This window comes from Sus scrofa, chromosome 7, assembly GCF_054392235.1.
Source record: "Sus scrofa isolate SSC_HxYL_T2T_F1_AM1 chromosome 7, Sscrofa_HxYL_maternal_Yorkshire_Landrace_v2.0, whole genome shotgun sequence".
Classification (NCBI taxonomy): Eukaryota; Metazoa; Chordata; class Mammalia; order Artiodactyla; family Suidae; genus Sus; species Sus scrofa.
Window position 1 is genome coordinate 13,347,650 of NC_139389.1, and position 12,952 is coordinate 13,360,601.

A 12,952-nucleotide genomic window follows, 5' to 3' on the forward strand; every position below is an offset into this window, starting at 1 on the left:
TCCAGATGAAGGCTACTTAAGGACCTGAGGGAGTTCCTGCTGTAGCTCAGCAGGTTAAGGACCCAACATAGTCTCTGTGAAGATGCAGGTTTGATCCCTCATCTCACTCAGGGGGTCAAGGATCTGGCATTACCACAAGCTGTGGTGTAGGACAAAAATGAGTCTCGAATCCAGTGTTGCCATTGTGGTATAGGATGGCAGCTGCAACTCCGATTTGACCCCTAGCCTGGGAACTTCCATATGCCGCAGGTGCAACCCTAAAAAGAAAAAAAAAAAAAAGAGAGAAAGAGAGAAAACCTTAAGGACTTGAATAGTCTGGATAGTTGTTTCAATTCACCTCTTTATATTACTAATGTAGATCTAAAAATATGAGCCAGAAGAAAAGGCTTTGAACAAAAAAAGAAAATAACATTATAAGACAAATTTTATATGAAGTATAAAAAAATTGCATAGAATGTGTAGTTCCAGGTCATTGACCAATATTACATATTCAAAATTTTCATAACTATTTTTTAGGTTATTTTTTGTTTTCATAAACATTGACTAGATGCAGAAGAATATTTATAAATACACGTAAGATATTAACATTACAATTAAAAAAAAAAAACCCATGTATCCATCAGTTTAAGAAATATGTACCAGGAGTTCTTGTTGTGGCCCAGCAGAAACAAATCTGTCTAGTATCTATTAGGATGCAGGTTCAATCCCTGGCCTCACTCAGTGGGTTAAGGATCCAGCGCTGCTGTGAACTGTGGTGTAGGCCCGCAGATACAGCTCTGATTCGACCCCTAGCCTGGGAACCGCCATATGCCACAGGTGTAAGACTAAAAAAAAGGCAAAAAATATATATATCTGTACCAATACTTTTTACTATAAAAAACAGCCACATTCAGCAATCCCACTCCTAGGTGTATTTCCAAAAGAAATGAAAATGTAACATCCACACAAAAGCTTGTATCTGAATGTTCATAGCAGCATTGTTTATAATAGCCAAAAAAGTAAAAACAATTCAGATGTACATCAGCTGATGAATAGATTTTTTTTAAAAGGTATATCCAAAGAAATGGTATATTATTTGGCCATATTTTTTAAAATGGAAAAAAAAATTCCGGAGTTCCAGTCGTAGCGCAGTGGTTAACGAATCTGACTAGGAACCATGAGGTTGCAGGTTCGATCCCTGGCCTTGCTCAGTAGGTTAAGTATCCGGCATTGCCATGAGCTGTGATGTAGGTGGCAGACGTAGCTCGGATCCCGCGTTGCTGTGGTTCTGGCGTAGGCCAGTGGCTACAGCTCCGATTAGATCCCTAGCCTGGGAACCTTCATATGCCGCGCCGAGCGGCCCTAGAAAAGGCAAAAAGACAAAAAGTAAAAAATAAAAATAAAATAAAAATTTAAAAATGAATGTACAAGTAGCAGTATGGGTGAACCTTGAAATCATTGTGCTGAGTGAAAAAAGTCAGACACAAAAAATCACATATTGTATGATTCCATTTATATGAAATTCCAGAATAGGAAAATCCATAGAGACACAAAGTAGATTAGCAATTGTCTAGGGTGGGGGGAAAGTGGAATAACTGCTAATGGGAATAGGGTTTCTTTTGGGGTTGATGAAAACGTTCTAAAACTATGGTGATAATTGCACAATTGGAATTCAACTATTGAATTGTATACTTCAGATGGGTGCATTGAATGGGACGTGAATTATATCCCAATAAAGCTGTTATATTAAACACAATAAGACATAAAACAGCCACCGTGATCCCCTCCCCTCCTAGAGTTCAGTTTGTGTTAGCAAAGCAAGTCTTGAAGCTTTTAGGAAGCACAGCTCTGGAGGCTTGCATGCCTCTTTCCCTCCTGAGGTCTCTTCCATCCTAAGCAAGCTTTGGTTAAAGCACGGATACTCGATAACAGACTTCCTGCAGCCAGAGAACTGTGATTGAGGCAACTGTGCCCAATGATACGACTCCAAATGTTGCCACTCTGTGTTAGAGACTGCAGGATTGTGTACAGGCGTCAAAAATGCAAGACAGTCTGCTCTTCTCACATAAAAATCACAGTTCAGGAAAGAACAAGCTGCAAACATATGTCAGCATGAGCAGCCCACGGTAACTTCCACATCATAAAAGCCCTCTCTAGTAGCCTTTTTTTTGGGGGGGGGGGGGATGTATAGACACACACCTGTACATGCCTCTGCAAGACACCATAGGCACCTCCTAAGACTCTGCCCTTGGAAGCCATTTTTATTTTTGTCTCTGTTCATCAGCTCCTGTTCTCCTCCCAGGCCCCACTTGAGTGTGTCTTGGGACCCCAGGGGTAAGTGATTCTCCCCAGGAGGTAGTACAGCCGAGAGGGGTTTCCACATTTTTTTACATACACAAAGGTCTGGTATTTGCTTCTGTACCGCAGTTGACATCAAGGACAATTCATTTCAACTTAATGGGCCCCCTGAAGACTGTATCATATGCTCAGGAAATGCAGGAGTGTGGATTTATTCACCTCACTTCCAGAAGTAGCCAAACCAGTCCCAAGTCACCATTGAGCTTCCAGGATCAATTACCCAAACAAAGCAGGATACTCCACAGACACTCACTCAACACCCACTCATGGGTGCACCCAAGCAGGCTGTGTCTTCACGCTGTGTGGGCTCAGCAGGGCTGCAGGTGCTGCCAACTCATTGATGTAGCAGCATCAGCGAGGCAGGCTCATTTGCTGCCTACCTGACAGGCCTGTGGGTGGAGGAGCTAAAAGGCAGGCTTCTTTGTGGTTGACTCAGAAGGGCTGTGGCTGGTGGACTCTGTGTCTGTGCAACCCTTCTGACTCGCTTGACTACTTGTTTGGCTCTTTTTCAAAGAATGAATAGAGCAAGTTAATTATTTTGACGTTCTAGAGGTATGACTTCTCTGAGTCATAACCATTAAAAGGCACATGCCCCTCCCACATCTTCTTCCGGGGAAGTGAAAGCTGAGGCTGGCTTCCAGCTCCGGAGGTGTAGTTGAGTCCTATTCAAATTTGTTGTCTCTTAGAGACTTCATGTTAAAAGGCCCAACACTGTAATACCTTATTACAAGTTTCACTAGATCTTAGTTCAAGTTAAAAATCATACTGCAGAGGTTAAAAGAAAAATGAATTTACCTGTGCAGGTTTGGACTTCATTATTTGTTAAACTTTTTAAGAGAAGTGTATTGAACATGCAGCCTGCTTCTGTAATGCTTGCACACACACGTGTGTTGCATGTCCATACATGTACATACTGATGCACATGTAATAAGTGACCATATATAAATATATGTGGACATGTATATTGAAATGATTTTCATGTTCTAGTAATAGCTGTTGTATATACTGTATCCTGTGTGCAAAGGTCTGTACTGAGACCTTCAGAAAACCCCAGAAGACATATAGACCTATACTGAGCCTTTGGGGTTTTGACTATGAAAGTGAGAGAAAGTGACAATGAAATATTTTGTAGATTTGATTATTACAGTTAGTAAATCTAAAAATGTAGAACAAAATCACACATCTTTCCTCTTTGAGGAGCAGATAGTTATTTATGACTCCAGTTTGCCACTTCCTTTTTGGTTTTTTTCAATCTTTTTTGCCGCACCTGCAGCATATGGCAGTTCCTGGGCCAGGGGTCAAATCTGAGCCACAGCTGCAGCAACCCTGGATCCTTTAACCCATTGCACCAGGCCAGTGATCGAACCTCTGTGCCATCGTAGAGACAGTGCTGGATCGTTAACCCACTGGGCCACAGCAGGAACTCCCCGTTTCCTTTTCGTAAATGGCATGACAGTTAAATGGGATTCTAAACATGCCGTGGTACTGGAAGCTCTTCAAGGGAAACAGAACAAAATATGTCCAGAGACAAGTCATTTTGGACAAGACCTTGGATAATGGAGTTTCCTTCAGTGATTGTCTTCAGATTAATGGCCCAGGTTTGTGATTATATGTTCGTTAGCTGAGATTTCATCAGTTTCGCATTTACCACTAGTTTAGTCAAAGCAGAAAGAAAATTGTGTGAGTAGAAATTAGCCAAAGGGAATGCAACTGTTTTTGTCTGTAAGGTTAAGATTTCCAACAGTTCTCCAATCCTATATGTTACTCCAGTTTTAAAAGGTAAGCATTTTACTGCTTCTTGGTTCAGTAAAATTGGAGTAAAAATACTAGTCGCACCCTGCCTAGTTTACACTGTTGTTATGAGTATCGAGTTGAGGTCATTGAAGTGACTGTACCTTTAGAAATATTTATTGCGTGTTATCCATTGGTAGGAAATCATTTTTCTTACTGTAGCAGCGTTCCTTAGCAGTCCAAAATTTTTCGATTTGGTTACACTCTCAACCAAATAAGTCAACAAATTGTGAGGAAAAAAAACCAAAGGACTTTTTTTTTCTTTTCGATACCATTCTCCTGCCTGAAAGCACATGGGTTTTCATTTTGCATCAGAAGCAGCACAGAGAGAAATGGTCTCCCCTCTGGGTCCACCTCCCTGTTAAAAGTGACAGGAGGATGAGGAAACCAGGTTTGGTGGGCACTCTCTCCCTAGGCCTCTCTGCCCCACACTTGGAGCTCAGGGCACTTGGCCCCACTCAGAGGACACCTGGACCACCGTCCTTTCAAGCTTCTTTTTGTAATCAGTCCATGGTGAGTGGACTAGAAAGACAGGTGTTCCAGAGTTATCTGGAGCCTTAGTTAATTGATTACCACGCATCCCCCAATGTTTTTTGTTTGGTTGGTTGAGGTTTTTTGTTTTTTTTTTTTAGGACCGCACCCATGGCATATGGAGGTTCCCAGGCTGGGGTCAAATCAGAGTTACAGCTGCCGGCCTACGCCAGAGCCACAGCAATGCCAGATCCAAGCTGCGTCTACAACCTACACCACAGCTCACGGCAACACCGGATCCTTAACCCACTGAAAGAAGCTGGGGATCAAACCTATGTCCTCATGGATGCTAGTCAGTTTCCACTGAGCCATGATGGGAACTCCCTGCCCCCCAATGTTTTTAAAATTGTTATTTTAGATCCTAACTAAAATAACTCTCCCTCTTCCACTCTTTTTGATAATAAAGTGATTTACGCCATGTGGATTGGGTGAAGTCATATTTGAACATTTGGAGTGAGCTTCAAGCATACATCAAGGAACACCACACCACAGGTCTTACTTGGAGCAAAACAGTAAGTACCCAGCCTTCTTCCACCTGAGCAGCAAAAATGCGTAAAAATACTCATTCTCGGTAGTTTGGTAATTTTAGAATTTACCCCAAGGAAAGCATAAGATAAAATACACATGTAGGAACTGCTTATGAAAATGCCATTGTCATAGAAAAGTCCACATACTGCCCACATGCTGCACAAAAAGATGATGGAGTTGTCCATGGTAAGAACCCAGTGAAACACTCTACAGCCTTTAAAAATGAGGTAGATGGTGGTTTCATGGGAAATCATTTACCCATCAATGCTCAGTGCTACAGTAGAGTGCAAGTTATGAACATTAAGATGGCATCTGTATGAGAAATTGTATGAGTAAAATTGAAAGAAACAAGATTTTAAAATAGTTATAATTTTGAGAAGATCAAACTATAATGAAATGTCTTTTTTTCAATGTTTTGACTTTCCCTTGCAGCATTTTAAAGTTTATCGTATAATATTTTTGAATACTTTGAATCCTAGTGCTTTGAGCAGTCTCCCATTCCTAGGATGAAATCCCAGCCTGTGTCACTTCTGCCTCTGAGGCCCACATGAGAGTCTGGTTTGACTTCTGCCCTTTTCTTCAGCCACCTCTCTCCTCTCTTCCTGTGTCTCCCTGGTCCTGCACTGTCAAACTGCTTGTCAGTTTCTGAACACCATGCAGTGCTTAGATTGAACTGAATCAAAATGTTGTTGTTTCAAAATGTGCAAGTCTCATATGGCTTAACCTTTATTGCCATGTCCTGAACATACACCATGCTGTATGGCCTGAGTTCCCTGGAAAAAACACGCTTCCATCTTCTCCTAAGACACAATTCCGACGTCACCTCTTTAAGAAACATCCAGTGATCTCCACTGGCTCTGTGTCTGGGTTGGTGGTCCCCCTCTATGCTTCCTTCATATCTTGAATATACCTCAGAGTCCTTAACATACAGAACTGTAAATTTTGTGTGTGTGTTTGGAGCTCTCCACTGGATTGGAAGCGCCTCTCTATCTCTAGCCCCTAGCTTAGTGCCCGGTACAGAGTAAGTACTCAGTAAATAGTCTGAACTAAATTGTGAGTTAGGGGGCTCTTAGGATTTCCCTGCCCTTTTAAATCTCTAAACTTGTTATAGGAAGGCATCCCATGGAAACGCTTCCATTAGAAACGGATGTTACCTTTCAGTTGTCACAATGGATGGTCTCTCTGGAGTAAATGATGAGAAGATGATGAAGTGGCGTGTTTGTGAGCTCTCTTAGGGGTGGAGCCCTCACTCTCCCCACAGTCATAACCAGCAGCTAACCCTCGTGCTGAATGTGGATGTCAATAGAGCAAGCTTAGTACCGAGGCAGAGTTTGTGATTTTTTCAAGGTGAGGCGGGACTTCTGCCTTTGTTCCCCAGTGCTTGGAATACACATGTTAACACTGACCTCTCAAGACCCACGTTTCTTTTTATCTTCTACTTTGCCTGTTTTCTCCATATGATGAAATGCAAAATGTAAGTTGATTGTTTTGCTTCTGCCCACAACATTATGATTTCTATGAAGAGGATTCATAAACATTGGAAGGGCTCTCATACAGAAGGGTATGTGGGATGTGGGTGAGTGTGTAAACTAATTGGAATTATTTTTCATACATTTCCAATGAGATGCTGTTTTGTTATGGGTCAGTTTGTCATAGAGGGGAGTTGTCACGTGTTTGCCAGGGAGATAGGACATCATGAGAGAACAGTAAACTGAACATCAAGAGTCCTTGGATGTCTCATTATTTCATGGTAGATAAATGGAAAAGGAATCAGAATCCATTTGTGGAAAATAATCATGTCAACAAACGCTGGCCTATTAATTCTCTAATAATGCCCACAGAAAATGAATAGAAAATTACTTTTTAAATGGTTTGAATACCTATAATGCAATGTCAAAGCAGAGTGACTGTGTTTTGAATATAAAAGAGAAGAAACAATTATTAATTATAGAAAAATAAATGCAGTGGTTTTCCTTTGTTCTCGAGTGAATACTTATTATTATAGTCATTAGAAATATATGCTTCGTAACAATTAGTTTGAAACTTTTAAAGGCAACCGATAGTAAGAAATACATTTTACACACATACACCATTTTCACAATACTAAGAAAACTTTCACAAAGCAATACTTTCTTTTACCACATGAAATGCATTCAGATATTTTCTTTTGTATTGCATTTTTTAATTAAATTCTGGCTGAGACCCACCAAATTGATTTCATGAACCACTAATGGGCCACATCTCACATTTTGAAAAACTTAAAATATAAATGTTCTATGTATACAAATATAAATATTTCTGTCTTTATATAAAATATAATCTTTAGAGCATATATTAGGAGGTATGGATTGCCATAATAATAATAATGACAGCATTTTTTTATTGAGAACTTGTTATGCTATGTGTAAATTCTGTTTAAAATGGTCATGATTATAAAGCAGATCATCCACTTCACTTCTTTCATGGAAGAGAAATACGATAAGGTTTTGGCCAGAAATTAAAAGGGAGGAATGATTATGTAAGAAAATGTGGGTTCAGGGGAGTTCCCGTCGTGGCACAGTGGTTAACGAATCCGACTAGGAACCATTAGATTGCGGGTTCGATCCCTGGCCTTGCTCAGTGGGTTAAGGATTCAGCGTTGCCATGAGCTGTGGTATAGGTCGCAGACTTGGCTTGGATCCCGCATTGCTGTGGCTGTGGCACAGGCTGGCATCTATAGCTCTGATTAGATCCCTAGCCTGGGAACCTCCATATGCCACAGAAGCGGCCCAAGAAATGGCAAAAAAGACAGAAAAAAAGAAAAGAAAAGAAAAGAAAATGTGCGTTCAGAGATAACATCATATGTCTTTTGACAAGTTTTAAGATACATGTGTAGAAATATATTTCCTAATATTTTGTCCTCTTCTAAAGTTTGGCATTAAAAAGCTATGATAAAGTATATTATACAAATTATAGATTTTAATTTTAAATGTAAATTATTAAAAAATCATGTAAAAGACTCTAAAACATAATCCCTAGCATAAATCAAACTAATTTCTCCTCACTTCCTATGACCAGTTGATGTGCCAGCAAAATAAATCATAAAGAATGATGGCCAGTTTCATAGCATTCTTGCAAAGAAGAGGGAAAAGCCTATTAGAATTATATGATCATACACCCTTCAGGAAGCAAAAATAAATTAAAAATCATTTCATTTATTTGCCCATTGATCACACCCCTGCACAGAGTATGTACCTCTGAAATGATAAGCATCAGAGAGAATGCAGAACGACGGGGTGTCGGCATTCATTGGTAACTGCAATATTTAGAAGTTTTAAGAAATGCTCTGCAGAGTTCCCATCATGGCTCAGTGGTTAACGAATCCGACTAGGAACCTTGAGGTTGCAGGTTCAATCCCTGGCCTCCCTCAGTGGGTTAAGGATCTGGTGTTGCTGTGAGCTGTAGTATAGGGCACAGATGAGACTCAGATCTGGCATTGCTGTGACTATGGCTTAGGCCTGCGGCTGTGGCTCTGACTTGCCCCTAGCCTGGGAACCTCCATGTGCCGTAAGTGCGGCCCTAAAAAGCCAAAAAAAAAAAAAAAAAGAAATGCTTTCCATCTCAGTGGACGAAGTTGAAAAGCTCATGGCAACTTAACATCTCAAGTATTTTGAGTAACCGTTGTTTTCTTCTATTTCAAATTGGAGTTTGAGGTTTGAGCTCTATGGGGGTTTAGTGACCAGCAGCATGCTGCTCCAGACCCTGCGTGTGCAAGCGTGCAGTGCTCTGAGAAATAATCTTTCCTTTGAGTTAACAGTTGGAACTGAATCGGCTGCTCCCACCTCCTAACCTTTGCATTGGGACTGCAGCTGTGCCAGGCAACTGTTGCTCCCTTCATTTATCCCAGTGAAATGTAAAACTTTGAGGCCAGCGATTTTGCAGGGCAGCGATTGGAGAGAGGGTCTCCGTGTGTGCGCACAAGTGTGCTGGCCTGGGCGTGGGTACATTTGGGGGAAAGAAGCAGCTGTGGACTAATCTGTCTGGAATTTCTTGTTACATTTACTGTGGTAAATGGAATCTTCTCGTAAGCTTTTCTTCCATGACTGTGGACTAGAAAGACTCTACACCAGAAACTGCTTGCCGTTTTCAGTTAGTTTAATTATTAGGAACTCTTCTCCATATTAATTTACATAGTGTCCTCAGCGTTGGGATTCAAATGCACGTTGTTGAATAAATTGAGCTTTTGGCAGGAACCCAGTTCAGACACTGTTATTTATCATCGTCTGTTGCAGTTGGTCAGATTTGTAATATTCGTTGGCAGTTCCTGCAAAGCAGATAGCTTAAGCCAAAAGACAAAGGTCTAATCTTTACACTTATAATGACCAAAATAACCAGTTCTTTCTATGAATCGTCCAGATCAACATGCCAACTTTTATTCTGTTCTGTGTAGATCTGGCCTGGAAAAGATCACGAAAAGAATCCCATGAATAGGGTACAATGTGGCTGTTTTCTTAACAGTCTAGTGTTAAATTTGTTGACATATTTTGTCCTTTTTTGTGTCTTTCCAAATTACTTTAGTTTGGAAAACAGCTGGGGTCTAACTATTTGTAGAATAGAATAAAACTGCGCATAGATGAATGTGGGTAAAGTCTTATGTCGCGGTGATGTAATTCTTTCTGTCAATACTGTGGATTTTTTAAATCTATCATACACCAATCATCATCCATTCTCCAGAAAATGAAATCACTGGGAGTGGTCCCAGTTATAGACAAAGCGGGGTTTTATTTTATTTATTTATTTATTTTTTTGCCAAACAGGACACTCTGTGAGCACTCCTTTTCCTCCAGGCAATATTTCTTTTCAGCCTATTTCTAAACATAAAGGCCAAATGTCCACTAACAAAGCAAAAGTTTAACAGTTTGCTGGTGATCAAATTAAAACACAGCCAGAGGGTATCCTGACTCATAAATAATGTAGATTCTGTAGCACATCATTAAATATGTATGTTTTGTAAGTTTTCAAGTCTTCTGGCCTCTCTGGCTTCCTCTTGATTTTTATAAGCAAAAACTATCTTCAATCTTTAGTACCAAACTTTTCATTTAGCACTTGTACCAAACCTGCACCTTAAGTTCATTAATCAGGGTGATAGGAGAAGCCTCAGCTGGTGGGTTGGTTGTCTGGACCCCAAGCTCATAAGACCTCCTTTATGGGTCTGTGAAGAATGCTCTCTCCAGGCTACTGACCACAGCAGCAGTTGGTCTAGTAACTGCTCCTGGGCTTTTAGCTCCCTTTGGGGGCTTTTGGGAGCCAGTCACTTTCCTTCTCCTGTGGAAGACATCCAGGCTGCTCAGAGGAAGTTAGGCATGTCATTGACCAATAGAGAAGCTCTGAATCTTGAAGTTATGTTGGAAATGGCTCTGAGTTCGGCCTGACAGAACCTACAGAAATTAAACAAACATGGCTTGAATACCACCTATTATGCACCAGGTTCTGGGCAAAGTGCTGAAAACACAAAGATGAATACATGATACAGTTGACACAGTTCCTGTCCACATAAACTCACATTCTAGCTGAAGAGCAAAGAAACAGTACAATGTGATAGAATAGGGTGAGTAGCATGCTAGAGGTATTCCCAAAGCAATAATGCTAGCACAGACCAGGAAGACTGGGGGAGACACCCAAGTACAGTGGCTCTTGGACCATTTTTTGGGTAACCATTATTTGGGTAATAACCATTTATTGGGTAACCACTGAGTACAAAGCACACACCAAACATTCTATTATATTAATGCAACAACTTTGCCATCAAGCAGCAAGTTTGAACTGCAATTTCAAAAATAAGTAACACCAATACAAGGCTTTGTTGGAAAATAAACTTTGCTAATTGGACTTTGGGGTGGGCAGGGAAAGCAACAGAGAGCTACATTTGATCTGAGTCTTGGTTTTTTGTTTTGCTTTTTTATTGAAGTATAGTTGATGTATATTAGTTTAGGTGAACTGACTTGGGTCTTGAAGGATGAGTAGGAGTTCCCTAAGCTGACAATAAAGGAAAGGGCAATTGTTAGCAGAGAATTCAGCCTATACCCATAGGATGTGAACAAAGTATTTTGAGAGAAAAGCTGATAGTTTTGCAGAGCTGAATATGGTAAGAGGTGAGGCCAAAAAGGCAAATTAGGGCCAGATGGTGAAATCCTTATGTGTTATCCTAAGAAGATGGGTCCATATGTGGTATGCAGGGTTTTTTCCTTCCCCTGTAGGTTTTTTAAAAAATTGAACTATATAGTTGATGTACAGTGTTATGTTAGTTTTAGGTGTGTTACATTGTGATTTAACATTTGCATACATTATGAAATGTTCACCGCGATAAGCCTGGTAATAACTATCATTCCCTAAGTTATTAAATATTATTAACCATACATACTCCTTGTGCTACATATTACATCCCCATGGCTTATTTATTTTATAATTGGAAGTTCTTACCTCTTAAACCCCTTCTTTTTTTTTTTTTTTTTTTTGCTTTTTAGGGCCACACCCACAACACATGGAAGTTCCCAGGCTAGGGGTCCAGTTGGAGCTATGGCTGCCAGCCTATGCCACAGTCACAGCAATGTGAGAGGTGAGCTGTGTCTGTGACCTACACCACAGCTCATGGCAATTGCCAGATCCTTAACCCACTGAGCGAGGCCAGGGATCAAACCCTCAACCTCATGCTTCCTAGTCAGATTTGTTTCCGTCGCACCACGATGATTAACCCCCTTCATTTATTTCACCTATCCTACCCCCCTCCCCGTGGCAACTGCCCATTTGTTCTCTGTATCTCTGAGTCTGTCGTCTTTTTGCTTTGTCTGTTCTTTAGACTCCATATATAAGTAAGATCATACAGTGTTTGTCTTACTCTGGATGACTGACTTCATGTAGTATGATAATCTCTAGGTCCATCCATATTGCTGCAAGCGGCATTGTTTCATTATTTTTATGGCCAAGTAATATTCCATTGTGTATATTGTATACATCTTCTTTATCCAGTCACCTAATGATGAATATTAGGTTGCTTCCACATCTTAGCTGTTGCAAATAATGGTGCAGTGAACATAAGGATACACCATAGGTTTTTAAGCAGAAAGTTACACACTATAAATAATCTAGGAATTGTGTAAGATAAATGGAAAAGGGGAGAGACTAGAGGCCCTCATATATGTTAGGAGTCTTTAGTGGATGCCAGAGGTGGGATGATGAGTATATGGCCCTGAGTGTGACAATGGCAGTGGAATACAAGAGATGAACTGGACACTGAGTTGGAGGACAAAAAAGACAGAAATCAAATCTAAACACAAAAGTTTCCAATCTGAAAGTCGGGGAGAATCATAGTAATATTGGTAAAAATAGGGATATCAACAGGAGGAGCTAATAAAGGCGCAAGAAGAAGTCACCTGAGTTTTCCCCGTGTTCCGTGCGAGGTGCAGCTGAGATGGCCATCCAAATGGGACGGTGGACCAGGCAGGCGAAATGCAGTCTGAAATTGCCTGAAGGGGGAGACCTAGACAGAGGAGAAGCTAGAAAGAGAGAATACAGTGAAGGATGAAATTTGGGGGACACGGGTTATTTTATTTGTTTGTTTGTTTATAGCCATGCCCACAACATATAGAAGTTCCCCTGTGAGGGATCTACCCCATGCCACCGCAGCAGCCTGAGCCACAGCAGTGACAACACTGGATCCTTAGCCTGCTGTGCTGTCAGGGAACACCGACACTGTTATTTAGAGAATGGAATAAATCAGTCAGAGAGA

The 12,952-nt window shown here is 40.7% G+C and overlaps 1 protein-coding gene across 1 annotated transcript in view; it reads left to right on the plus strand.

The window, feature by feature from the left end:
* Nucleotides 1-12,952, plus strand: part of CAP2 (cyclase associated actin cytoskeleton regulatory protein 2) — a 139,591-nt gene that overhangs the window by 101,878 nt on the left and 24,761 nt on the right. The window contains exon 7 of the mRNA XM_021100214.2: nucleotides 5,066-5,171. Within this exon, the coding sequence (XP_020955873.1) occupies nucleotides 5,066-5,171 (106 nt within the window). The remainder of the gene's footprint in view (nucleotides 1-5,065; nucleotides 5,172-12,952) is intronic.